At 39.3% G+C, this 25,443-nt stretch overlaps 2 protein-coding genes across 3 annotated transcripts in view; one reads left to right on the top strand and one right to left on the bottom strand.

The window, feature by feature from the left end:
- LOC310929123 (LIM and calponin homology domains-containing protein 1-like) overlaps window positions 1–16,416 on the top strand; it is an 85,296-nt gene extending 68,880 nt beyond the window's left edge. For both annotated transcript variants that reach the window (XM_083891834.1, XM_083891835.1), the window contains 13 exons: window positions 2,093–2,410; window positions 2,569–2,677; window positions 2,799–2,902; window positions 2,998–3,085; window positions 6,915–6,943; window positions 9,406–9,498; window positions 9,618–9,782; window positions 9,879–9,973; window positions 10,203–10,358; window positions 11,212–11,307; window positions 12,047–12,155; window positions 13,641–13,743; window positions 14,497–16,416. In XM_083891834.1, coding sequence (XP_083747960.1) covers window positions 2,093–2,410; window positions 2,569–2,677; window positions 2,799–2,902; window positions 2,998–3,085; window positions 6,915–6,943; window positions 9,406–9,498; window positions 9,618–9,782; window positions 9,879–9,973; window positions 10,203–10,358; window positions 11,212–11,307; window positions 12,047–12,155; window positions 13,641–13,743; window positions 14,497–14,522 — 1,491 coding nt within the window. In that variant the 3' untranslated portion in view covers window positions 14,523–16,416. The remainder of the gene's footprint in view (window positions 1–2,092; window positions 2,411–2,568; window positions 2,678–2,798; window positions 2,903–2,997; window positions 3,086–6,914; window positions 6,944–9,405; window positions 9,499–9,617; window positions 9,783–9,878; window positions 9,974–10,202; window positions 10,359–11,211; window positions 11,308–12,046; window positions 12,156–13,640; window positions 13,744–14,496) is intronic.
- Window positions 16,417–18,593: 2,177 nt separating this feature from the next.
- On the bottom strand, window positions 18,594–20,284 carry phox2bb (paired like homeobox 2Bb; the record flags this gene model as incomplete). Its single annotated transcript, XM_083891326.1, has 3 exons — window positions 18,594–19,022; window positions 19,212–19,399; window positions 20,044–20,284. The coding sequence occupies 3 exons, from the start codon at window positions 20,282–20,284 to the stop codon at window positions 18,594–18,596; spliced, it is 858 nt and encodes a 285-aa protein (XP_083747452.1).
- Between the last annotated feature and the right edge of the window lie 5,159 nt (window positions 20,285–25,443).

Raw genomic sequence — 25,443 nt, 5'->3', positions numbered from 1 at the left:
CTCATCCTAACATTAACAATGAAACAGTGTGTGTTTTTAGATTAAAACAACTTTTTAATACCATGTGGGTCAGTTTCTTGTCAGATGCCCAGTTGTCATGGTGAAATGTGACCTACTTTAAAAACGTCTAAAATTATCCTGCAGGGTTTCAGTAGCACTGAACAGTACAGTAATAATGAAGAAATAGAGAAAGGTAATATTTTCGTTGCAATATGGAAGTCATTTAAAGTTATATAATATAAAACCATCTTATTTCTATAGAAATCACACAGTAATAGCCTGGAAATATCAATGGGAGATGTGTGTGGGACTTTGAGGAGGATGGATTTTATATTTAATGTAAATATGAAGGCATTACATGAGTGCTAGATTATAGTAATTCTCATTACCAAGCTATTACATTAGAAATATCATATTACTGTGATTTAATCTCCTTATTATAAAACATTACCATGCTTATCCTTTAAGTTAAATTAAACAATTTTGGTACATGTCTTAGGCACGGCTAAGGCCTTGACCACTTTTCTTAAGGCTACTTCCCAGCATTGGTTGGCCTCCTTGCAGGGCTGATGGGTAAATTCCCCTTCATCTCTCTTGGCATTTACATTAGAATGCCACAGAGCCGCTATGGTGATGAGCCAACGGATTTCTCTGGAAAAAAACACGAGTCTTCCTTTTTGCAGAAGAAGCGCGTAATGTTTCAATTTAGCTCAAAGTGCTCGCAAAAGGATCCGTTTCCTTTTCTTCTGGAAAAAAAAACTTCCCAAATGGAAATATTCATAATGAGATCTTATGTTTTGTTGCAGCGGAGAGGGAGGGGCCGGTTATTATCAGACCAAAGGGAGCACAGCGATTTTCTGGAATGTCTTGTCGGGAGTCTGAGCGGAGCCCGGCTTTGAATGGAGCCCTCTGTTCCCTATTGACTTAAGAAGTTGACAAGTAGGAACCTCTCTATGTGAAGTGGGCTCCCAGCAGACAAAGCGGGCCCACACAGGCAGCGAGGGTTAGGATGAGAAGGTGGAGGCAGAGGAGGGGGAGCAGACTGAGAGGCTGCATTCACCCCGACTCCGCCAGTGTGTCTTAAGTTACCGCTCACTATAGGAACTCCTTACATATACAGTAGTACGTCCTTGTCTTTGGGGGCCAGTGTGCTGTTGTGAGCCAGATGAATAGCAAATAACAAACAGAGAGAGATGAGAGGCTGGTAATGGCCATAAATGAGAGCTCTGGCGCTAATGAACTGCTATGTTGGAGCAGGTGTCGGTCAGAATCAATTATGATAATGGACACAGCATATATGGTACAGCCAACTGTTTAGTAACACTTACCAAGATATGCTGCTAATAAACATTACATTATCCGTCAGTGTTGTAGATTTAGTAAGTATTCCTTTAAAGAAATGACATGTTTTTATATTATTTGTTTAAATGGTTATTGTCATAAAATTAGATTCACGTTTGTTTATCTTGTCTGTTGTAAAACAGAAGAAGGATATTTTAATAGCTTTACACATATGGCAATGTACCAATAACAAACAGATTAGATTTTGTACAAATGTATCTAAGACTGATGGTATCAGAATATCAGGAAAAAGTCTGTGTCCAATGATTGGGTTACTCCCTGTTCTCTAAATCATCTTTTTGACTTATTTCTGGACTTATTTTAAAATACATGAACTCGTACTGCAACACAGTGTAGGCTTGCTGAACAGCAGTGCCCTCTGTAGGCTCAAATTGCAATTACTTGTGAGAGCTGTTGAATGGTTCGCATGAACAAAAAATAAAACCTGTTACTGATTCGAACTGAACTGAAATGATACAAATACTTTACAGGCTTTATAGGTTTTGTTGTAATGGAACAGAACAAAATTATTGATAATTTAAAACATTTTCTCACTGAATGTTAAAGATATATGCACATTTTTAGATTGAATGGTTATTAATGACTAAAGTACAGTTTGGCATTACATTTGAGCTTGCTTGTGGTTCACAGTATGAGTCTGAATAAGCTGTTTTTAGGTAAAATAGTTGCATTGAGTTTCTTTAAACGGTCCTAGACTAAATTAAAACCAACATCCTCCTCTGATCTACAGGCAGACGGTTTCCTTCGTGTCAACGGAAACATAGGAGGCAGTGACGTCCCCACTTCACCCGAGAGCCGAGGAAGGGAATCTCCTCCTCATTTCGAGGCGTCTCCTTCTTACACCAACAGCACTGTTGACGCTTCCTCTTCAGCAGCAGCAGTGTCTCCTGCTCACCACAGTCCACACGTGTCACCACCAGGAGGAAGTCCAGTGTCGGCAAAGGCCAAAGAGGCACAAGGTGGAACTGAAGTGGCTTCTGAGGATTTCCAAGAGGAGAGAGGCACTGAGCATTCATCGCCTCTCAGTCGTCCAACCTCACTTCCAGCGGTCAGGATTAACACTTACTCTTGATGATAAAGCATTGTAATAGCTATTGTGTGTATAGTGTTTTTCTGCAACTCTTAGCATTTGATATTTTTATATTTGAGTGAAATTTACATTATGCTTTAGTTATTAAATGTATAATGATTCTGTGGCCCATATAGGAACTGCAGAAGCCACAGGAGATATTTTGGAAGGCTGGAAACCAGACGGCAGCAGCTGCTTCACAAGAGAACAGCTCAAATGCTGCATCTCACCCAGCTCCTCATACAGGTGTGACACTCAGTATACTGACGCCTTCTGGTAACCTGTAGAAGCTGCAAACCTTTACTGATCAAGAACTGATGAAATGTGACCTAGAATCTATTTTAAATGTTTTTGTGTGTATTTTCAGAAGCCAAAAAGGAAGAAAGAAAGGTTGAGCCATCAGCTCAAAACCTCTCCAGTCTCGTCCAGTCGGGGGTCATGGCACCACAAAATCAGCCTGTGACATCACAGGTGAGGTTGCCTGAAGAACAGAAGAATAAACTCATCAAGAATCATTATGATGGAAGAAAAGCACACAAACATTTAATATCTGAACCTCTGTGCAGGCGAGTTTCCTCAGTTCCCAGGAGTCAATGAAAAGAGAGAGTGAACGAAGCTCAGCTGCTTCACAGCCGCCACAGGAGATCAAAGCAGGTCAGTGAAGTATTCATGTACACATACTTAAGCAGCAGCTTCTTTTCCATGCACCTCCTCGCTTTTCTTTTTCTCTCTTTTATATTTCTCTTATATATCTTTTTGTTGTTTTTGTTTTTTTAAAGCTTATTTTGACAATTGACTTCAAGTTTTATGTCCCTTAAATTGACACTAAAGTCATATCCTAGACAGGTGCAAATTTTGGATCATCTCTGAAGTCTAGTCTGACTTTTAACTCAATATGAATTATTCTAAATATAAACCAGATGAAAATTAACAAGTGACTCTAATGACCCAGGATAAACAACGCATAATTTACAAGAAGGTAGATTTAAGATAAACAACCTAAAAAGTGATTGACCTCAGTCTGATGGACTTCTCTAATTCTTTCAATGTCCATTCCATCCTCTGGGTTTATCCATAATCACTTCCTTCCCCCTTTCTTTCTTTCCTCTCTCTCTTTTGCCTCCACCTGCATATTTTTTTTATTTCGCCTTAGAGCTTGCAAACTGTGTCAGGTCTCCTCTGGCAACCAGCAACCCTAAGTTACGCTGCGAGTTCTTCGCTGTACCAGGTAAAACCTCTCACTCATCGTTGGAGCTTGTTTTACGTCCGTCCCCCAGGTGCATCGTGTGTGACGGCAGCACCTCAGTCACGTCTTTGTCCACTTTTCTTCAACTCATTTTTGAAATGTCATTAAAAGGATGATCTCTCATATGTTCACTCTCCATCTTAAATGTTTGTTAATGTTTATCTTTTTTTTTTTTACTACAATGAGTCAGAAATCATAAGTTCTATGTGTGACTTTAAAGGTCCAGTGTGTAAGAGTTAGTGACCCCTCCCGGTGGCCTTTACCAAAAAGGATGATTGTGTAGTAGGCATCCACATCAAAATGTCAAATGTAAACCAAGGCCCTACTGCTACCTTTGTATTCTGTTCCTGCCAATAAACCCTCTTAAATGTGACACACTGGACCTTCAAAACTGGCATTACATCTTAAAGCTACACTGTAAGAAAAGATACACCATATCTACTCAATAAAAATGAGGCAACAGATTACAAGCAATATTATTAATTGAATTTCACAATGTTTGGTATTGAGTAAATTTTAATTAAATTAGACCCTTAATAGTTACCCATTTAATATGAGTAGATCTGAATAGAAAACAGTACAGAATTAATTAAAATCTAAACAAACATATTGAGTTGATTTGAAAAAGAGAATGTGTAAATTGTACTAATAAAAATTTATTTAATTCTACATATCAATGATATATAATTGATTAATAATCAACTACATTTATCTGTGCATTAATTTGAATGTATTCAATCCAATCAATTAAATATAAAAAAAATATTTCTTAGGAATAACTAGTCTATAGCCCAGAAAATACAGAACTAAACAAATACTCAAATAACATGTTTATTAACAATTAACAGCTGTCCTATTCTGTCCTATTTCAAACCAGAAATTTGAATAGGACAGAATACTGACTCCAAACTTTTTTGTAAAAACAAAAATAAATTACATTTTACACAGTGATGATGTATTTCCATGCTTGCGCACCTCACAAAGCTACTAAATTGGATTAATAATGATCTTAAAGAAAAATTCTCCAGAAGTGCATGTACCAAAACTATTTGTATGGAGTAAAACACATTTAGAACTAACCACAATAGAAATGGCATTGACATTAGTGGGATAAGTGTACAAATCAGTGCTAATTTACAAACATAGCAGCACTTTCAAATGTGCAAATCGCTAGCTCTGTAGAAGCTGAACATAGCACAACATGTAAACTGCAACTACAGTCTCATTTTCAAGCCAGAAGTTGCTGTGCTGTAGTCTGTAATGCTGCAGAAGATCACCCCTTGTTGTCGCTCTGAATCCAAAGACTTAACACTGCCATCTCATTTGGCTGCACCTAAGGAAAACACACAGTTTTAGATATGAGAAGTGCTTTTCAGCTTCAAATTTCTGCAGATGATAATCATACCCATGTGAAAACTGAAAGCATTTTATTGAAATGAAATTTCCCCAACACCAATATAAACACCAATGTCAACATAACGTGATTTTAACCTATAATTATTATAATATATTTTCCAGTCTAAAACGTTCATGGACTGAAATTGAAAAATTGAAAATTGAAAAAATCTATGCCGTGTTAGGCTCCTCCCCCCTGCTAACGTTTAGTGCTGTGGACCGGACATTACCACACTAAAATTAACAGATTTAAGCATGAAAATAAATATAATTGCGGCTCTAAAACGTAACACTGTTGATAAACTTACTTCACGTGTGTTTAGGTAAGTTGCCTTCACATTTGCAAGTTGCAACACAACAGCGAAACAACAGAGAGTACTTACGTTAGCTGCCCGGGAAAACGAGCCCCACACAGGAAGTAAAGCTAACGGAAGTGCGTCAAGTGCCGTCCGAAATATAAGATGCTCTTTCAGCGATAACTCCCAATATATCTCTTTATGTTAATGTGTCTAACCTTAACATTAAACTCAATGTACTTATTTACGTCATTTTATAAAAACATACTGAGGATATATCAACACGCAAGTGACGTAGGAAGCAAGATAGCAACCATGATAGCGGAATGCTAAGCCGCATCCTTCAAAATAAGTTTGACTTCAATACATGAATTCTTCCTAAATGTATAATGCAGTGTTCATATTATAGCGCAACAAAATCACACTAGGCCTACTGATGTACATTAACATAAAGCCTTGGCAACAGAAGCCAACTTTATGTTGCTGCTGAGTCTCTTTTTCTGTGATAGCTCATTTTATATTGTAATATAGCCTTCATGCGTTCTTCTTACAAGCCAGGTGATAATAAAATAAGTTTTCTTACCTTTGAGCAATGTCGAAGTAGATGAACATTCACTGTCTATGCTCCTCAAATGTCTTGTGGCTAAATGATAGCCTGCTGCATTCAAAAAATGCACACTTTGACAGGAAGTGCTTCTCAATTAAAATTTGCCTGATTACATTAATTTGAATTCACTCAATATTCAGTTTTTTTGGGATTAAGCAAACACAATGCTTATATTTTATTTAACTACAATGGGTGGATTTTATTCCAAATATTTTTATTTGAAATGTAATTAAATATTTGCTTCAAAACCAAAAACACAATTATATTGAATATATTTTACCTGATACATTAATTCAAATCTACATCACCACAGAATCGTTTCTTACAGTGTAAGGTTGGTAAGTGTAGAAAAGCTACAGACTTAAATCTGTCCAATTTACCAACCCATAGCTTTGATTTATTTTTTGTTTCAGTTTGATTGGGAAGAATGAATTTTAAAAAGGCATTTAAAAAAAAAAAAAGGGGGTTCCAAAAATTTGGAACAAAATGGCTATGAATATTGATATCAGTCCAATACTAGATCAGAACTTGGACCAATGAAAATTTATAATTCTATATAATCCACAAATCCTAAAAATGTAAAAATAAAAACAGCATTTTAGCTGAGTTTTTATCGGACTGATATCGGTATTGGAAGAGATTGTTGCATTGGTATCGACCACGGAAATATGATCTCAAGGCATCCCTATAAAAAAAATTAAAAATGATATAACTGTATGATCTGTTTAACTGAAGTTCTTGTCATCAACTGTATGATCATCATGCTTCATATTTGTTGCCTTTTGTTGTCTCTCTTCCTATCTTCTCTTCGTCTTTTGTCCTCCTCAGGTTCTCAAACCACAGCTCAGCATTTCATTATGTGCCCTTATTGAAAATGAATATAAGAGTGTGTTTAAATAGTATTTTTACTGAAGCTGTCTCTTATTGTTTACTTTACAGGAGAGGCAGGAAAAGAACGCAGTGGAAGCGTGAGTAAAATCATTTGTTTTCGATTAAAATGTATCACTCCTCTGGCAAATCCTGCAATGTCCTGCAGTAACTCCTTTAGTCCAGTGTATAAAATGTAGGTCAAATTATTTAAATTATCAGGAGCCATGATTTTGGGCCATCACTTTTTTTTACAATAGCCCGCAATGGACAAACTAAACATTTTTTTGTTCAAGTTTTGATACTAAATGAAGGCGACATAAGTTCTAATTCATATTGGAAGGGAAGGATGAGGTGAGGGAGATTCAGCTGCAACGTGCAACTTCACCAATAATTCTTACTTACTTCACTTTAACTGGAAAAACAATATCATTCTATGATCCTACAGGTTTAACATTTTAAGGGGCTTTGTGAGAGCACAAACGCTTAATGATTCTTTCTTTATCAACACTCATAATCTTGTCTCATATTCAGACAAAGTGGTTTGTTTCATTGACGTCAGAATCACAGAGTCAGGGCTGTGATGTCATCACAGAGCTGTCGATGTAGCATGAACGACCATGACGACGTAGACGGTGGCCGAAACTGCGTCTGTTTTCATTTGAGCTCATCTCTCTCTTTCTCTGTCTACTCTCTATCTAGTAGGAGTCGTTTGGCTAGAATTGGAGTTGTGCTGTTGTGGTAGACCAACTATTCCTGTCTCCTCTCTTCCCTTCTTCTTTTCCTTTGGTGGTCGTGTGTGTGTGTTTCTGGTGTGTGTGCGTGTGAACATGAGCATGTTTATTTTTGAGCTGCGTGTGTGGGGGAGTTATTTTGTGCATGTTGATATATATGTGTGTGTGTGTTTCTTTGTGTGTGTGTTGGGGGTCTTATCAGGTGTCAGTGCCGGTGTTGCCTCAGACCAGGCGGGCCGACCGCTGGTCTTGGGACCCGGATGAGGAGCGAAAGCGTCAGGAAAGGTGGCAGCAAGAGCAGGAGCGCATGCTGCAGGTACACAGTTCACATCACAGGGTGAAGCATGGCGCATGAGTCTGCTGCGAGGTTACGAGTTGAACGGGGTAGAGCAAGGCACTAGCACTGTGGGGATTTGATGCTGAAGTGACTTATGACTCTTGCATCGTAGCAACTAAAGATAATTGGTTTAATAATCGATGTCATAATGAAATAAAGGGCAAAATATTTGGCACCACACATTTGGAACTGAGTGGAAAAGTATTTTAACAGTGCTGAGTATATTATGAAAACACAGCCTCTCTAAATGCAACACAGATACACTCGCACATGCATGTTAAACACCATACAGAGGAGGTTTGATACCCAGTCGAGTCACAAAATTAAAGTTTTTTTGTTTTTTTTAATACGCAGCCCCCAAAAACACAGAGCTATCTGACCTGCTGCTCATCTTATAGTCAAAATGATCCACATTTCATTGCTTTCTTGCAAAGCTTCCCATCGTATGCGTCTTTGCGTTGAGCACATTGTCCCCTGAAAACACATCCCTACTACTCCAGTACACACTTCAACCACTAGAGGGGAATGTTGTGCAGTGGAAGAACCTCTAGTTGTTTTTTTATTTTTTTCTCCCCTGTCTCCATCTGATGCTAAATCACACACATACAGACGAGGAATCTGTCCCATGTCGCTGCTGTTGCTGCTGCCCAAATCACCCTCTCTCTCCTCAGCCAATCAGAGGTGCATCTCAGGTCCACAGCACTTAATGGATCCATTTATGACAAACTCCGCTCCTCTGCAGCATCTTGATAAATGGTCCCGGGATAGAACAGTGATGGGGAAAAGTTGTTGCAGTTGGCTGTTTGAGATGAGATGCACTAGAATGGATGAATGTCTGGCGCATTAATGTGCTTGTTCCCTGTTTTACAACACGCTGTCTCTGTGCTTGCTCTGTCATCTGTCCTGCCAGTTTACTTTCACTTTAATTCATTTATCTTTGATTTTTTTTTTGTCCTCTTCTCAGGGTTCATACACAACTGTGGCGAAAGAAAAACAAATCTTATCAGATGTGTAAGATAATTTTGAAACACATATACCCTTTATTCTATGAAGTAACCACCTAAAGGAAATTTAAAGATTGTGAATTGTGTTGGAACCCTGTGCCCAACAGTCTCTGCATGATCTGTTAGCCTTTTGCCTCCTTCTCGTCGCGTTTGTTTGCTTTTTATCCCCCAATAAGCATTTGTGTTTAGCCATAACAGAGAAACCACAAGCCTTTGCACTCAGTTTATACTCAGAAAACACATTAAAAGCATCTCTCATAGAATCTGATGTAGCCTGGTAATGGGTTTTAGCTCTGATGTAGTCTGGTTGTGGGATTTTAACAAAGCCTAAGAGTGAAGCCTTGTAAAATCCTCCCAAAGCCACTTTTGTTGCCTGCAATATCTGCAGATCATCTCTGCAAATAACATTCACCTGCAGGCACTTTAGTTTTCCTTCCTCCCTGTTGAGGCTCTGGCTGCATGTCATGTGTCTGTCGTCATGGTAACAGGAGAAGTACCGGCGCGAGCAGGAGAAGCTGAAGGAAGAGTGGGAGAAAGCGCAAAGGGAGGTGGCGGAGGAGGAGAAGAAGTTCCATGAGGAGGTGTGTGTTTGTGGCATTAATGTACAATACAGGAGTTTTTTGAATAAAGCTTGATGAAATAAAACGACTAACTTGATAGACTTGTAAGTTAAGTCACATGTGTATCTCCCATCAAACAGGAGCGTAGGATACTGGAGGAGACCGTGGCGCCTCTCACTCCTCGCTCCTCGGCTCTGCCGTCCCCCAGCCGCGGGGAGCTCTCCTCCACTGCCGAGCCCCACGACACCATCGTCCGTTCTCTGGCCGACTGGGAACGCAAACAGGAACTACTGGAGAGGCAGTCGGTGAATAACTGCTCGATTTTCGATTTTCCTTTTGATACATTTATGATTCTCTGTAAATTCATCTAACTTTTACCTGTGTCTCGTTGCCTGGTGCAGAGGGGGAGTGTGGAGAGCGTGGAGGGCAAACGGAGGGAGAACGACAGAACCAGTGACATCAGCACTGCTGATGACAGCATGAAAACAGGCAGAAGGTTGGCAAACTCTGCAGTCGATCAGTAAATGTTGCATATTTACTAGTTTAACAACACGTTCTCTGACACAGTGGCACTCCCACACTAAAACATGATCTCTACTGATTATGTTTTTATCCAGCCATTAGATAATAGAAGATACATGTTATTATCAGCCTTACGAGAATCTAGTTAGTAAAGTGTGTCAAAGACACTGACAAATGATGACAAACGCATTGTCTCTCCTCAGCTTAGTGAGTCAGAGCAGCAGTCAGCAGGAAACACTGGGTCACAGTCTGCAGAATGGCCAAAAAGCTCCTCACATGAACCCCTCTACTCCAGTGAAGAAACATCAAGATCTGACAGAGGACGGCAACAAGGCCGGCCGACCTGCAGGAGAGAGGAGGTGTGTGTTGGTGTGTGTGTGTGTGTGTGTGTGTTAGAGGAAAATTATTAATCAGCCATTTTAAAATCAGTAATTTACTGAAAAACTGGCATCAAAACATGAGTTTACAGCAGTTTATCTTCAAGATTCAGATTCAAAATTTGAAAGTTTATTGTCGCATGCATAATAAAAACACTGCAGTGCAGACCATGCACTGAAATTCTTAGTTTGTCAGTTTCCTATTGCACAGATCAGTTGTGTAATTCTGTCATTAATTATAGTAAATATTAGACTTGTGCAGGTGTAGTTACTTAATTTATATTGTTGTATTCCTGTCCCGACACAATTTCTGTCCTTAAGTTTTTATTTCATGCATGAAATTCTTTGCCATTTTGCTGTAAGTTATGTTTTATAATTAACAGGATTTTCTTTGCGTCACTGCCCTCCATAAAATTTCAAAAATAATCTGATCAGTAGTTTTTGATTAATGCTGCTGACAGAGATGCATATAAACAAAGACATTGCAATAAAACAAATAATCATTGCTGCAGATAACATTCCCTTGTTTGGCCAGCAGGTGGCATCTTATCCATGTAGTTTTCCCTCATTGTCCAGAATCATAGTATGAAGTGACACTACTCCACAACCAGGAGAAAACAGTGTTTAAAGCATAACTAGAATCATAAATGGTGAGAAAGACGAGATTCTAAAAGAATAAAGTGAGATTGGATTTTGCCCAAACTGCACTGAGTCGATTTCTTAGTTCACCGCTGCTTGGATTGGTTCACGTCTCGACTCCCAGCAGCCAATTGTGTCACTGTATGTATGAGTCACCATCATCATCATCATGTTGCATGTTGCTATCCATTTCCAGGGCTGGTCCCGTTGATAATAACATGAGCCGCAGCTCATCAAAGCCTCCTGCAGCATGTCCACCCACTGCAGACACACTGCCTCCATCACCGAACAGGTACTGCATCACAAACAGACCACGGGGAGACAAGAAGGGAGGAGGAGGAGAGGAGGACTGACTGTTCATTTCTGCATTGTCATTTTCTGCTTTGCTCTCCACTCGTATCATAACATGCACCACAGTAAACACCCACCAACCTTCATGAAGTTTATGTTCATTTAAGAAACTACAAATGTATCATCTTAATCAGCAAGTTGATATCATGACAGCTTTATAAACAACATCAACTGGCTTTTAAACCATTTTGTTAATGTGGAGATGATTAAATATATTATTATATTATTTATTGAATTTTAGTTAAGGTCGACTGAAACTGATCTTTAATCGGTGATGATGATGATGGCAGATATCGGTTGCCAGATTTTGTCAGACATTTTTTTTCTTAAATTAAATTGAACAAGTTAATGCATCATTTACACAAAATGTATTTACTTGAACAAAAGGTGATCAAAAACATCATTTTATCAAATAATCGTTTGGGTGAAATAATTAAGTTTTTTTTTTAGCAGCATTTGTCGTGTTACTGTGAACAAAAATGTGTAAAGCCTCTAAAAGTGTTCTTATGTGATCATCCACTGAAAGTGTGATAATGAGCTAAATATGTTATTTTAAAGTGTTCATCATGTGCATCAATACTATTAGTTATTTCAAACACAAACACACGTTTACTCTAAATATCCACTGTGCCTCTCAAATACAGAAGCTTCAGTGCCTTTTGTTTGTTCTTCCTCTGCAGGTCTGTCAGTGGGAAGAAGCTGTGCTCCAGCTGTGGGCAGCCGTTAGGAAAAGGTGCCGCGATGATCATAGAAACTCTCAGCCTCTACTTCCACATTCAATGCTTTAAGGTGGGTGACAAAAACAAAAATGAATGCTGGAAAACGTCTGGAGTATTGTGTTCAGATATTTTCCAGACATTGTGTTCCGAACACAGTTGAGAGATTGTCTTGAGTCACGTGTCCACAGCAGCAGCAGCAGGATCATGTCCAGGAACATGCAGGCGAGGGGAGGTGCCAGGCTGGAGTCTGCAGGAGGCAGTGCGTTCACTCGTTGTAGATGAATATCTCTTCCTGCTCTGTTCTCACATGGACTCTTTCTGACTTTATCAGAAATGTGACCATGCAGGGAGCTGGCGGGAGGATTTCCGGTTAATGTCCGGACAGGATTTTCTGTCGCATAGATCCGATCTGAATATGATTTTCAACAGAGTGAGAGAGTTCAAACCTTAAGCCTTTTTTTAATGTTATATATGATGCAGAAAATAACATTTGAATTTTGAATCAAATGTCTGCATATCAACATTTTTGAGGTTCATTGTTACTCTTGGTCTTGAGCTTTGTTTGCTTTATATTCACCAGTTGAATTTACTTCAGTCTGAAGTTAACTCCACAATATAAGATTAACATCTTATTTTATTTTTAAACATAAATATTCTATGATTATTTAAAACTCGATTACAAGACTGTTCATTAAAAACCTTTATACCTTTATTTTTAAGATCTCTCACCTCCTCCTGTAATACCAACACAGCCCACCAGAGGGCTTTAGCTCACATTTCTGTAATAACTGTATTAGCTACATTAAAAAGTCCTTATAAGAATGTTCATATGTGAGAAGTCTTAGTCTGCATCATAATAGCTTCAAAAATGTTTTATCAGATATTGGCAAGCCCGTAAAAAGATACCTGATTATTAATGATTAAAACGGTAAGATTAATAATCTGCTTCCTGCTGCTGTTGCTGAAAACATGGATACTTCTATACCACATTTCCATGTCTGATACAGATAGTGATATCACAGTAGTTGTGAGTCATTGTCTGGTACTGATGTGAGAATTATACAAAATGAAACACGTCTGTTTTGCTTTTTCTTTTTCTTTCATCTTAAAATAAATGAAAGTTTTAGCTCACATTACTTTTTTTGGTGTCTTAAGCTGAACCATGTATGTAATATTTAGTTTTCGTAAGATTATATTGGATTTTCTTTCTCTGATATCGGATCCACTAACCCTAACCCTTTGACCCATGGATCATAAAAGCTCATATCTTGATAAAAACGATTTACCGGCACACTAAATATGCAGCTGAAAATAGTCCAGAACAAATGTTTCTTTTTTTACTTGACACACACGACACGATACAGTTATACAAGATATTTATTGTCAAATGCATATTAAAAACAACTCTTGCTTCAAATCCTAAATAATGAATTAGAAACCTGAGTGATGTTAAAATGTAGATTTATGTTTGTCATCCTTGCTTCTTTTTTTGTTAAAAAATAAAGATGTACCTTCAGTAACAACATATTTAAAACCTCTGTTTCTGTGTCTTCAGTGTGGCGTGTGTAAGGGACAGTTAGGAGACACAACCACAGGAACCGACGTCCGAATCCGAAACGGCCTCCTCAACTGCCAGCAGTGCTACATCCGCTCCCGCTGTGAGTTCCCTCCTCCTCCTCCTTCCCTCTCTTCCTTCCCCTCCCACACGTTCCTTTCCTCTTTCCCTTACATCTCTGTGCATCCATCAAAAGCATATATGAATTATGAATGTGGTTAAACTCTGTCAGCGGGTGACGAGGAAAATCAACCGCTATCGGGGGGGAAACGGCAAAAACACAAGCAGCGGGAATAAATATGAACGTCTTCCTTTTCACATAAAACCCATAAATCATTCTTGGTAATTAGAAATAACACAAGTGTTTCTTAATGTCTGGCCTTTTTTAATGAATAAATGTGTTTTTCAGACACAGAAAGGACACAAACGGAGCAAAAAAACATTGGTTGATTAATTATTTTTTAAGTAAACGTGGCACCTTTTTTAAAGATTAAATATAAGGTGCGTTTCAATGGTTTAATGCTTAATTGCAGTCCTGCTGTGAGGCTGATGAGGCCAGGATTTTTTTAATATGAAATATTTTCTAGCAGCGCTGCTTTAATAAAGACGCGTTAAGATGGAGGAAGAGGATGACTGTAATTTTCCATCCTTTTCTCCCTTCACTGCACAGAAGCTTCCCGTATCATCTGTGGATCGGGAAAACCACAAAATCAAATCAGAGGGGCGATTCAATGAAAAGGCACTTGACTCATTGTCTCCCAATTCTGATTCAAAATCAGTGTAAACCTGAGAAAATAATGGTGATTTCTGGTCTTTTTTTTACTTCTTCTTTGTGTGTGTTTTTTCCCCTTTCAAGCTGCTGGGCAGCCCACCACGTTGTGACGCTCTACAGAACAAAAAAAAGCACAAGGTTCAATCCAGTCCCTGTTTTTAACACAATTACCTGCACATCACACCGAGACTCATCACGTGGCCAAATGGGAGCGAAAGGTTCCATACGAACAAAACATCCAAACACAAATATGTGAGCGGAAATCTGGATTTGATTGCTTTTTCCCCGTGCCGTCACCGACTCACTGTTTCATCACGCAGCACGAAAGAGCGAGATAAAAAAAAGGGGGGAGAAGAAGAGAGAGACTGTTGTGAGGGGCGGCGGCGGCGGCCATGTTGAAGAGAAAACACACGGTCACAGATTCACTTCAAACAAACACACGGACGCTCTGAGGTGAATGCTCTTGTTCACGTCTCACTTAAGTAGAATCAGATTCTGCTTTTGTCCTGGATGGAAAAAGAAAAGGTTGATGAAAAGCACTTGGTTCCATATGATGGAAAAAACAAATTTTTCTTAATTTTTTGGGGGGATGATAAGAATCCAGGCTGGATCTGAATATTAACATGAATTTGATGCATCTGCAGAATATTTTTTTAAACATTACACATTTTTAAGAAGTGAAACAAAGGTCACTATAAACCCAACAACAGGATGTCACTATGTTTTTAATCATTTGGCCCAAACAATGATCTCTTTACATGTTCTGTGCTCAGAATGACATAATCTTATCTAATCTAATCCAAACACACATTATGGATGTAGTTCATCACTGGGGGCAATAACAGCTGTGGGGTCGCAGAAGGTTGTTCCTCGGTCAGGACTTTAATGTGCCTTAAGAAAGAAAGACAGCAAGGTGATGCAGGAGAACGGATAAAACACCAGCTGCTCTGTGGTGTTTTCCGATTATTTTGATCTTTAAATTTAGGCAGCGATGGAAGGAGGGAGGGAGGGACTTTGGCCAAAATTTGAAGATGGACAAACTGCAGCCCCTTCCTTACATCACACTTCGTAACTGTTTATTTTCACATTAATGTCGTTTTAAATTTTCCGTTTGTTCCCCTGTGATTTGCAGTGATCAATGCAAGCACAGGAAAGCAACTGTTGTATATCTGGGAGAACACAGTACATATATAATATATATATATTAATATTGTATATATACTGCAGGGGAACCATTGATTTTATTTTGAATGTTTTGCTCTAGAGCGAATATATATATATATATACACACATATATATATATATGTATATATACTTCTGTATGATATTGAGGTAATTTTTATAATTGCTCAGCAGTAGTATACATTCATAGAAAACATTTATAAATCACTTTAAAAACATCTGTAGTGAAACACATGGACACACAAACCAGCAGCAGTCGCACCTCAGTTGCCACCGGCTGGATATTTTTGAGTCAGTTGCTTCTTTTCATTTTTATGACCTCGTATGGAAAAAGAGCTCAGTTATGTATCTGTGAATGTTTATTATTATTATTATTATTATTATGTTTAATGCACGTTTTTAAGCCTAAAACCAAATTATTTGCTGTACAAAAAAAAAAAGAAGCAAACTAGCAGCCTCCTCCTCGTCCTCCTCCTCCACCTGTAGCCGAGCTTCTCCGGGTTCATCGCGCTCTGATCTGCAGTATTTTTTAAGCTTCTGTTCCGAATGTGTATTTCATTATTATTCTTTTTTTCTTTTTTTCTTAAAATTCTCATTTAGTTGATGAATAAATGTCGGCTGAGTCTCTTATAGCGGGATCTTTGAGACGGAACTCTTATATTCAGACGTCAGTCTTCTTTAGCTGGGGAATGGAAAACCTTTTCACGTCTGTGTATTTATTGTAATATTCACCTGAACACTATCCCAAGATATATATAGGTTAATTTGATGTTAAAATGCAATGGCATTTATAGCATATACCGTATGTTTATAAATAAAATGTGATCAATTTAAAATTTGCCTCTGTCCGTGTTTTTTTTTTTAAAGCCTGACGGATATATAGTGTTAATTTGATAATTATGAGGTTCAGGTTTAGCAATTTCTGCCAAAGGTGGTACTTAATTGACAATCTAGATAAAGTTGAACATGTGTTTACTAGAATCCTTACAGATTTAAAATCTGTGAAAATATATAAGTGCAAACTGAGGCCCATTTTAAATTTCAATATCATCCAAATAAAAAGAATTGTGATTATGAACTGCCCCAACATCTTGCTCTTCAGGCAAGAACACACATTTTGTTCATTGACTCTTAAAAAGGTAAAATCTTAATATATTTTTTTATATTACTTTTTGTGTAAATGAAGATTTAATTAAGAATCACAATTGTCAATATGGTATTTTGTCACTCTAGTATAATTATGTTGTTTTTCTTTAAATCTATTCTCCATTGTTGCACTTTTGTTGCGGATTTGTTGATGTTAAATGTGTTAAAATGCATATTTTGTATGTGTATTATATATATATATTATATAAATACACTTTCTGTACCCGTTCACACCCACTGTTGATAATCTAGCAGATTAACACACTGTGTTTAAATAGGTGCAGAGTAAATGTATACTTCTATTTGAGAAAAAGTAAATCATTGGGGTGATTGGTGCGGCGCTGTCCATGGTGCTGAAATCTCAGGCCTTGTCAATCAAACTGGTAATTAAGCAAAAAAAGTTTTTTTGGGATTTTAAAAACGGAAGATTATATAAACCTGCTATATCTATTAGGGGATTAAAAACGAATAATTGTGTTGTTTTACCCCCAAAAAAGAAAAAACATGACAAAAATGATCTTGGGCTATTATTTTTTTTTTTTTATCATCAACAACCATTTCAATGGTACACCTGGAAAACTATGTGCACATGTAGAAATATTTCCTTCTTAAATATAAGCATTCATTACCTACATATAAATAACTTTCAGATCCTGGACAAAAACATGTTACATAATGCTCACAAAATGGTGGAGGAAAAAAAAATATTTGACAAAAAAAACAAACAGAAAATCAGACAAAAAGACAACATGCAAAGTAAATAGAAATAAATACAATGTTTGCATCCATTCCCTTAACTCTTTTTTTTTTCTTCCTTCCTTTACCCAAAATAAATTCTTCGAAGGGAAAATGTTTGTAAAACATCAAAAAAGGACTTGTGTGTGTGATCGATCTAGATATGGCCTATGGTTCAACTATAGGAGACAGTAATACATATTAACACTATACAATTTGAGCCACAAAAACACTGCCGTAGAAAGACACACAAAACATACAGATTTTCCTGTCAGAGGTGAACATTGCAGTAAGTTTGTGCCTTTTGTTTTTTTTTTTTCTTCTCTCGAGGAAACATTTGTGTTTTTATATCGATAATTTAAAGAAACTAAACTCTTGAACGGAAACGTCCACGCAGTCGGTTGTTGTGTCTTCAGAGAGCAGAGAAAATGAGAAATGCGTCCTTATCGGATGTTGTTTGTTGTTGTTACATCAGGGCGTGGGGTATGAGACAGAGAACGAGTGAGCATCCTCAGTTGTGGACAAACGTCTCTCTACCAAACAAAGCAGCTGTTGAACTCTGACATGTAAAAGTGACTAAACGAGGCTCCCGTTGGCACCGCGCCTTTTCCACTGCGCACAGGTCTTTTGTCTGTGATTCACCGTAACAAGTCACGTCATCCAGTCTGAAATGTGACCTTTTTTTTTTCCTTAAAACACACACGAGGAACTTTTTTTTTAATTTAAGATGGAAAAAAAGCATCTTTGCTGTGGACTTTTACGCACGAATCAGCTCAAAAAAACAAGTGTCACCGTGTTGACGTCAGTACAGTAAAATGCCTTTCAGTCTTTGCTCCCCTCATATATGACTAGAAACATTGTCGCTCAAGTTGTTTTAAAGAAAAAAAAAACTATTGTATATTGTAAGACAATGACTCGCCAAGATGGTTATTTTTACAGCGAGAAGGACAACAAGAAACGGCGCAAGGCATCAAAAATAAAATAACAAGGAGTTTGTTCGTCTTCTTTTTAACGGTTTGTTTTTTTGTTATTGTCCGTGAGTCTGGTTTGGGTCATTGCTTTTCAGTCTTAGGAGGAGGACACTTGTCTGTCTTCCTCTGCTCTGCTCGCCTGCTTCATTAGAACATGCTGGTCTTTACTAATGTCGCTTTGGCTCCGTTCTGTCTTTGCAAAGACGACAGTACGCTGGCGAACGGCCCGCCCAGTGAGTCCGGGATAGAGGTGATGGTTCCCGGGGCGGTGGCCCAGCCTTGGCTCGGTGCTGTCACTCCCATGCCGTTGGACACGGAGGTCTTCACTTGGTCCAACTGTCCGTTCCCGGTGGTGTTGACCTGGACACCGGTGGGGCTCGGTCCGCCGCAGTTGGAGGTGGGCACCGGGTTCGGGCCCGGTCCTCCTGTGCTGTCGGGGTCGGTGGATTTGGTGTCTTTGCTGTCATCGTCTCTGGGGTCGGACTTCTTGCCAGAACCGGACTTGGCTGCGGCTGCGGCCGCTGCAGCTGCCCGCTCCTGCTTGCGGAACTTGGCGCGACGGTTTTGAAACCACACCTGGGGAAATTGAGAACGCGTTAAGTTAATTATTTATAACCACAATATGCGTTCATCGCGTGTAAAGCTTCTTCTATAAAAGTGATTACAAATTGGATTTTGTAATATCCGCGTAATAATCCACCCATGCGTAATCGTGCGTAACGTGCAGTTTTTGGCGCATGTTGCAGAACAAGTGGCGGTGTGTACCTGGACTCTGGCTTCAGTCAGATCGATTTTCAGTGCTAGCTCCTCTCTGGTGTAGATGTCCGGGTAGTGAGTCTCAGCAAAAACCCGCTCCAGCTCCTTGAGCTGTGCGCTGGTGAACGTGGTCCGGATGCGCCTCTGCTTCCTCTTCTCGTTCAGTCCACCGTGGTCCGTGAAGAGTTTGTAGGGAACTGCAAAGGAAACGAAAATGTCACTTATTGTCTGTGCAGTCGTGTGAGGGTGAGATACAAATGTGGAGCGTGTGAAATTGTTGTCAAGTGGATGGAAATTCAAATTCGATATTTTGTGTTAAAATCCTGTTAAGGACGCTGAGCAGAAGCTCTCAATCCCATTACGGCTGTGATTGCTCGTGAATTAGTTCACAGCTGATAACGCTGTTGACCTGTGATGCGGTTAATTGTAACGTTAAACTAATTGTTGCTCCTCAGATTGAGGCTCAAGTTTTGAGAACTTGTCATAATGTTCCCGTTCGCGCCGCTTGTTGCTACTGTAACTGCAATTCAGTGTCAATAATGAGCTTTAGTCTTTGGTTATCTAATTATTTGCCAAGCTTTATGTCTCATCGCAAAGTAAATAAATTATGCCTATCATTTTGGCAGCTTACGATAATTCTGTTGGCGGTTTTGGGTGTGACTGGGATAGTATAACCCCGTAACCGAATTACCGCTTGCCTGCAATCGCTTCTAACGTGATAAATTCTTTCATTTGTGTAAGCAAATTTCGTTTGGTAAATACTAAACACATTTCCATTTTCAAATGCAATCAAGGCGCGTCCTATAATACGTCGGGCTGAGGCTCCGGATCCGCTGCTTACCTGCGGCATACGGGCTGCTCTGGTGGTCCCGCAGGGTCCCCAGGCTGCAGGACCCCGGCGTGAGGGACGGACAGCCGGAGGTGGCGCCGAACGTGGTCCTGATGGGATTGTACTGAAACCCACTGGCTTGACTGCACGAGCTGAAGTCCGCATAGGCCGATGCCAAGCTCGACGTGTCCATCCCGGCCATACATGACTCGTAGGCAGAGGAATTTAGGTAAGAATACTCCATTTTATACATTTGAGAAGGCTCGGTGGAGTTAGAAAGCTGCACTTCCAGGAAAAAAAAAAAAACAGCCCACAAAAAAATGGGTTGGAAAGAAAAAAATAATAATAAAAAAAAAAGAGGATTACGCGCGGTCTGTCTGAGGTTTAGTTGTGGGGAAAAGATGACTTGTTTGGTTTGAACTGGATGGAAAGAAGGAGGCTGGACGGTGGGTAGATGTTCACTGCTCAGCGCCTGCTCCAAAACTGGCCTCCTTTATAGCAACCTAGCCCTGTTTTATGAAAAGCCCCCTAAGAGCCGCCTAGCCCGAGGTCTCTAGAGCATATAGTCCTCATAATAAACTTGGCTCTTTCCGCTTGGACAATAGCAAAGCGTTTGGTCTTATTGCTAGCGCTTTTTTACATGACAATAACTCATCAGTCTATTGGGCTGGCACTGGGGGCCCGGGCTGTCCAACCTCCCTATCATTGATCCCCTGCATCTCTAATTAGAATTTAATACCACGCCATTACGCACCCCGCCCCCCCCCCCCCTTCCTACCCTCCTCCACCACTACCGCCGCCCCTCCACCCACCTCTATACCCATCCACCCCACTCCTCTCCAACCACCATCTTGCCCTTTAATTCAATCACACCACTTGGAAATAATGAAAGTTGGGTGACGATTCTCCCTGATCCAATTTTCTCCAAGCTTTTAAGCCTTTTAAGCGACCGTATACCTTGGGCAGGATTTCACAGAGTATTCCCCCCTTCTGCCTCTGCTTTCTCTCTCTGTGTGTCTGCTGATGCTCACACTGTGTGCACGATGACTCTGAAGCAGCCAAATAACAGGAGCGTCCTTATTATCAACTATAGAATCACCTAATATGTCGTTTAGACATACTATAAAGACTTGCTGGGCCCAAATGTGGAACAATACAAATCAGGTTCAGCTCGTTTTCAATGATTTTCAGGTGTTTGTTTGTGCCTCCTCTCAGGTGCAAAAACAACACTGAAACAATCTGCACTGATGTGATTTTTCTCTTTCATATCAGTGAAGTGTTGTTTTAGGAAAGTGTTACTGCACAGATAAATGGCTGATGCAGTTGTTTTTCCACCAGAACACATCCACATCCGGATTATTGTAAGAATAACCCTCTTTTTTAATATAATTTATATTTGTCCTCCAACGTCACACTGCACTTGAGTTATTTATATAAAATAATAATAATAATAATAATACTCTTTTGTTTCTGCTTCATACACATTTTCTCTCCAAGGATTTGATTCCAATTTACGCACAGAAAGAAAACAAATTGATTCACTTTTGCCAAATACAAACGCGTTTTTCTGCGCGTTTCTTTGCTGCAGCATCATCATCATCTCATTCCAAACTTCCGTGTTTGTGTGGGCACGCGCATGGGTGTGTGTATGTGTTTATGATTCAAATGAGTTTGTAATTGTCTTTATTACTTTCATTATTCCGTTTATTTGGCAAATAACATCTTTCTAATGAAAGTAACGAACTGGTGAAGCTTTCATCGGACCTCTTAGGCTCACAATATTGGCTGAGTGCTTAATTTGGTTTGTGTAATAAGGTGAACGGTTTTGGATGGCGCTAACACACACGCGCACACACACGCATACACACACACACGCACAATGTGTGTTTATTTTCTCTCTCTCTTTCTCTCCACAGGACCGAGTTCAAGTCCTCGTCTGAAGGAAGCTGCAGTATTTCTCTTCCAAACACGAAAAGGCGCGACATGAATGATGGCGCATCGATTAAATCTAATGGATGAGTGTTTGATGTTTGAATTTGCGTGATTGATATACGTGTGGTTTTCCCTCTTTGTCTGTGGGAAAAAATCACCACGATATTCCCCACAATAATCCCGGCGTTTCTTTATAGTGATATCAGTTTGGACACGGGGTATTATAAACGATTGTCTCACAATCTATTACATCTTTTTTTATTATTATAGAATTATTATAGATCTTTTTTCTTCTTTTTTTTACATTGTATTTATTTACTTGTTTCCACAGAACCTCACAAATGTGTGATTCCATTTCGTCCTTGACGATATTGATCTTATTTGTCGTCACAATCAAAGAAGGAGGTGGAAAATATAGATTTAGGGATAAAAAAAAAAAAGAATATTACAATAAAAGATCAGTTTGTGATCTTATAGTATAAAATATTTTAAAAGAATAAAACAATCATATTTTCACATGCTGGTATCAGTATAAATTGAGCATAAATTAATACATTTAATGCAGAATATGCTTTTTATAAATCAAAATGTTCGTGCGTAAAAGCTTCAAGGTGCAGCCTGCGTTATAACAGATTCGCCATCCATTATTTTTCCTCCACAATTGCTGACGTGTTGCACTGTGATGCTCTCCTTTCTTCCCTGTGTATATTGTCTTCTCAAAGATAAACGCCAGGAAAAGAAAGAAAAGTTAATTCTTTCTTGACACAACCTGCTCCCTATTATGTAAATGTTTTCTTCCCCTTTTTTTCCCTATTTCCCTGCCTTTTCTCTCCACACACGAGCATTCGGGACCCAAAAGTTGTACCAAATGGTTAATTTGATTATTGAAACCAAAGAGCCAAATGGTTCACCGTCCTCCCTCCACGCGTCTGGCAGCCAGCGAGAAAAAGAAAGCAGCCATCTCTGGGAATTAATCTAATAACGCTCAAAGAAACGAGAAGTCTTTTCTGATATTTCGCCGAGGCAAATACAATTATAGCTTTTAGCCATCGCTTTCTTTCACTGAAGCTGCTCTTTATTCCAACACGCTCTATAGTCCTTCCACCAGCTTATTGAAACGCCCCCTTCTTTTATAGTTTCAACATCTTTTAATTATTTCAGCTGGTCCGAGAAGACACAGTGTGGAATATCTAATCTGACAATATATATTCTATAACATTATTTGATTTGTGCACCATTATCACGTGCACAGTTACCTTTATATGCGCAATGGCTGCAGGTTCCGTGTTTTGGTTCTTAAACAAAACACGTGCATCTCCATAAACTCTGCTTTAAACGGTGCTATAAATAAGGTAATTATTATTATTTAGTTGCCAAATCAGGGGGCGCCGCGTGAAAACGGTGATTTACAGTAACATAATGACCCCTTGATGAATAAAGTGCTGGTTAATTCGTAATTATGTGGCACATTAAAGGGCTTCAACCATATGCCGTCACTTAAATAAATCAGCAAAATGCGATGTGTGCAAGACCCTAAATTCCCCTGGCAAGTGCCGGACAATAGCGCGGGATATGGGAGCAACTCCTCTCCATTTAGTGCGCACCGTCGTTGCTCAGCAATATAGGAATGCGGGTGGACAGGAGGGACAAAAACAGAGGAACAAAATGCCATTGTCTCTGGATGGATTGGATGGATCCACTCCCCCGAAAAGGCAAAGAAGCAGAGGAGGATAAAGAGAGAGAGAGAGAGCGATGGGAGGGTCCCGCTGTCACAGTTTACCCACAATGTCTCACTTCACCGCCCGAGGAAATCCTACGCTTATCAAAACGGTTATTAATAAGGCCGCGTGTTGCAGGGGAGGGTCTCGCGAGCAGATAAAAAAATAATTCTGGGGGGAGGATGAGGATGCTCCTGTGGCAATTTAGTGTGATGTCTCCATTTGACAGCGTGGATCAAAGGAGTTTCACCTGCAGAAATATACGCGAGATTAAGAAAAAATTAAATCCTGCCCCACAATAATTATTCTAATAATTATAATCCAAAAACAACAACATGACAGTGTCCTCTACTGTGTCCCCGTTTAATACCATATGTGATCCAATTTTAAGATGTGAAACCAAATATGTTGAGAGTGAGAGATCCAGACTGTAAAGATGCTCCAGGCCCGATGCGTAAAAGGCGCATCGCGTTTCCAAACGCACAGATGGAAAGTGACATCTGGAGAAGAGACGAAATTAAATTAGAAGCTGTTGTGGTGCCTTCTCCCAGTGTCTGCAAAGGGTAAGGGGAAAAAACCCAGAGTGTGCAGCACAAAAGACGTCAATATTATGATGCAACCTCTGTCATGTGGATGTTAGTGTTATTATAGACGTTTTTACCTCGTGCGTAATTTAACTCTGGCACAAATCACCGCTGATTTGTTTTGTGTTTTTTCTGTTTAAGGAAATTTCATATTCTAGCTTGTTATCGGTAAATATGTAATTCTAATTCATGTGTTGCTTTTTTAAATTTCCATTTTTCTTCCCTGATCTCCAGTTCATGCACACCGCTCCTCTCTCCATGGCCTCTCCGGCCCCTCTGAGCCTTTATCTGCGCTTCTCAAGTGACCAAGAGACCAGCCAGTGGATTAACATAAAAATCTTATTCCGGGGGATAAGATTAGGAAACATATTACCCTCAAACGCGGCCTTGGCACGAGCGAGAGCCAGGCAAGGAATCAATTACTAAATTACTCCAACCTCTAAGTCGACATTAACGCAGAGAAATGCCATCGACCGCTTCTGAAATAAGATTTCGCAAAGATGTGATCATTAAATCTCTTGCCAGTGTTCAAGAATTTGATTCATAAAATTGTCTGAAATGAGATGGAATTAAATTCTTATCGGGGCTCTTGTCATCGTTTCATCCCGCGCTGTTTAACGTTGGTCAATGGGCCTTCATGAGATTTCCCCCCCTGTAAATAAACTTAGTAATTGAATCCGCCTCTCCACGACACATTGTTTGGGTTGTTATTAATTTATTGCAGCCATGCGGGCGGACGGATGGGGCTGCGCGCACACAGGCACTTGTCTCTCTATAGTTGTGAGGACATTGCAGTGCCTACCCTTATCCTTACATTAACCCCAGATAGCAAAACATTGAAGGGAAAATTTTTACCATCACATATTTTGGTTTCCATTAATGGACGTCACATTATTATTATTATTATTATTATTATTATCATTATTTTGAACCTCCTTTTCAAGGGTGTCCTGACCAAGATAGACAGCAGCAAATACGAAACACTCGACAGTTACACAATTAATACCCAAACAGAAAACAAATCAAATAATCCAGATTAAATTTGCAAGCACATTATGAAAAACAAGTGCATATTATTGTGGAGTCATCCTCAAGAATTCTCAGTTTGGGTTTGAAAACGCTTAATCAGATTAACTCTTGTCTTATCTATTGTATGATATTTAGGTTAAGGTTATATA

This window comes from Microchirus variegatus, assembly GCF_963457635.1.
Source record: "Microchirus variegatus genome assembly, chromosome: 6".
In the NCBI taxonomy this organism is placed as follows: domain Eukaryota; kingdom Metazoa; phylum Chordata; class Actinopteri; order Pleuronectiformes; family Soleidae; genus Microchirus; species Microchirus variegatus.
Note: the sequence above shows the minus strand (reverse complement) of the source record. Positions and strands in the feature narration are given on the sequence as shown.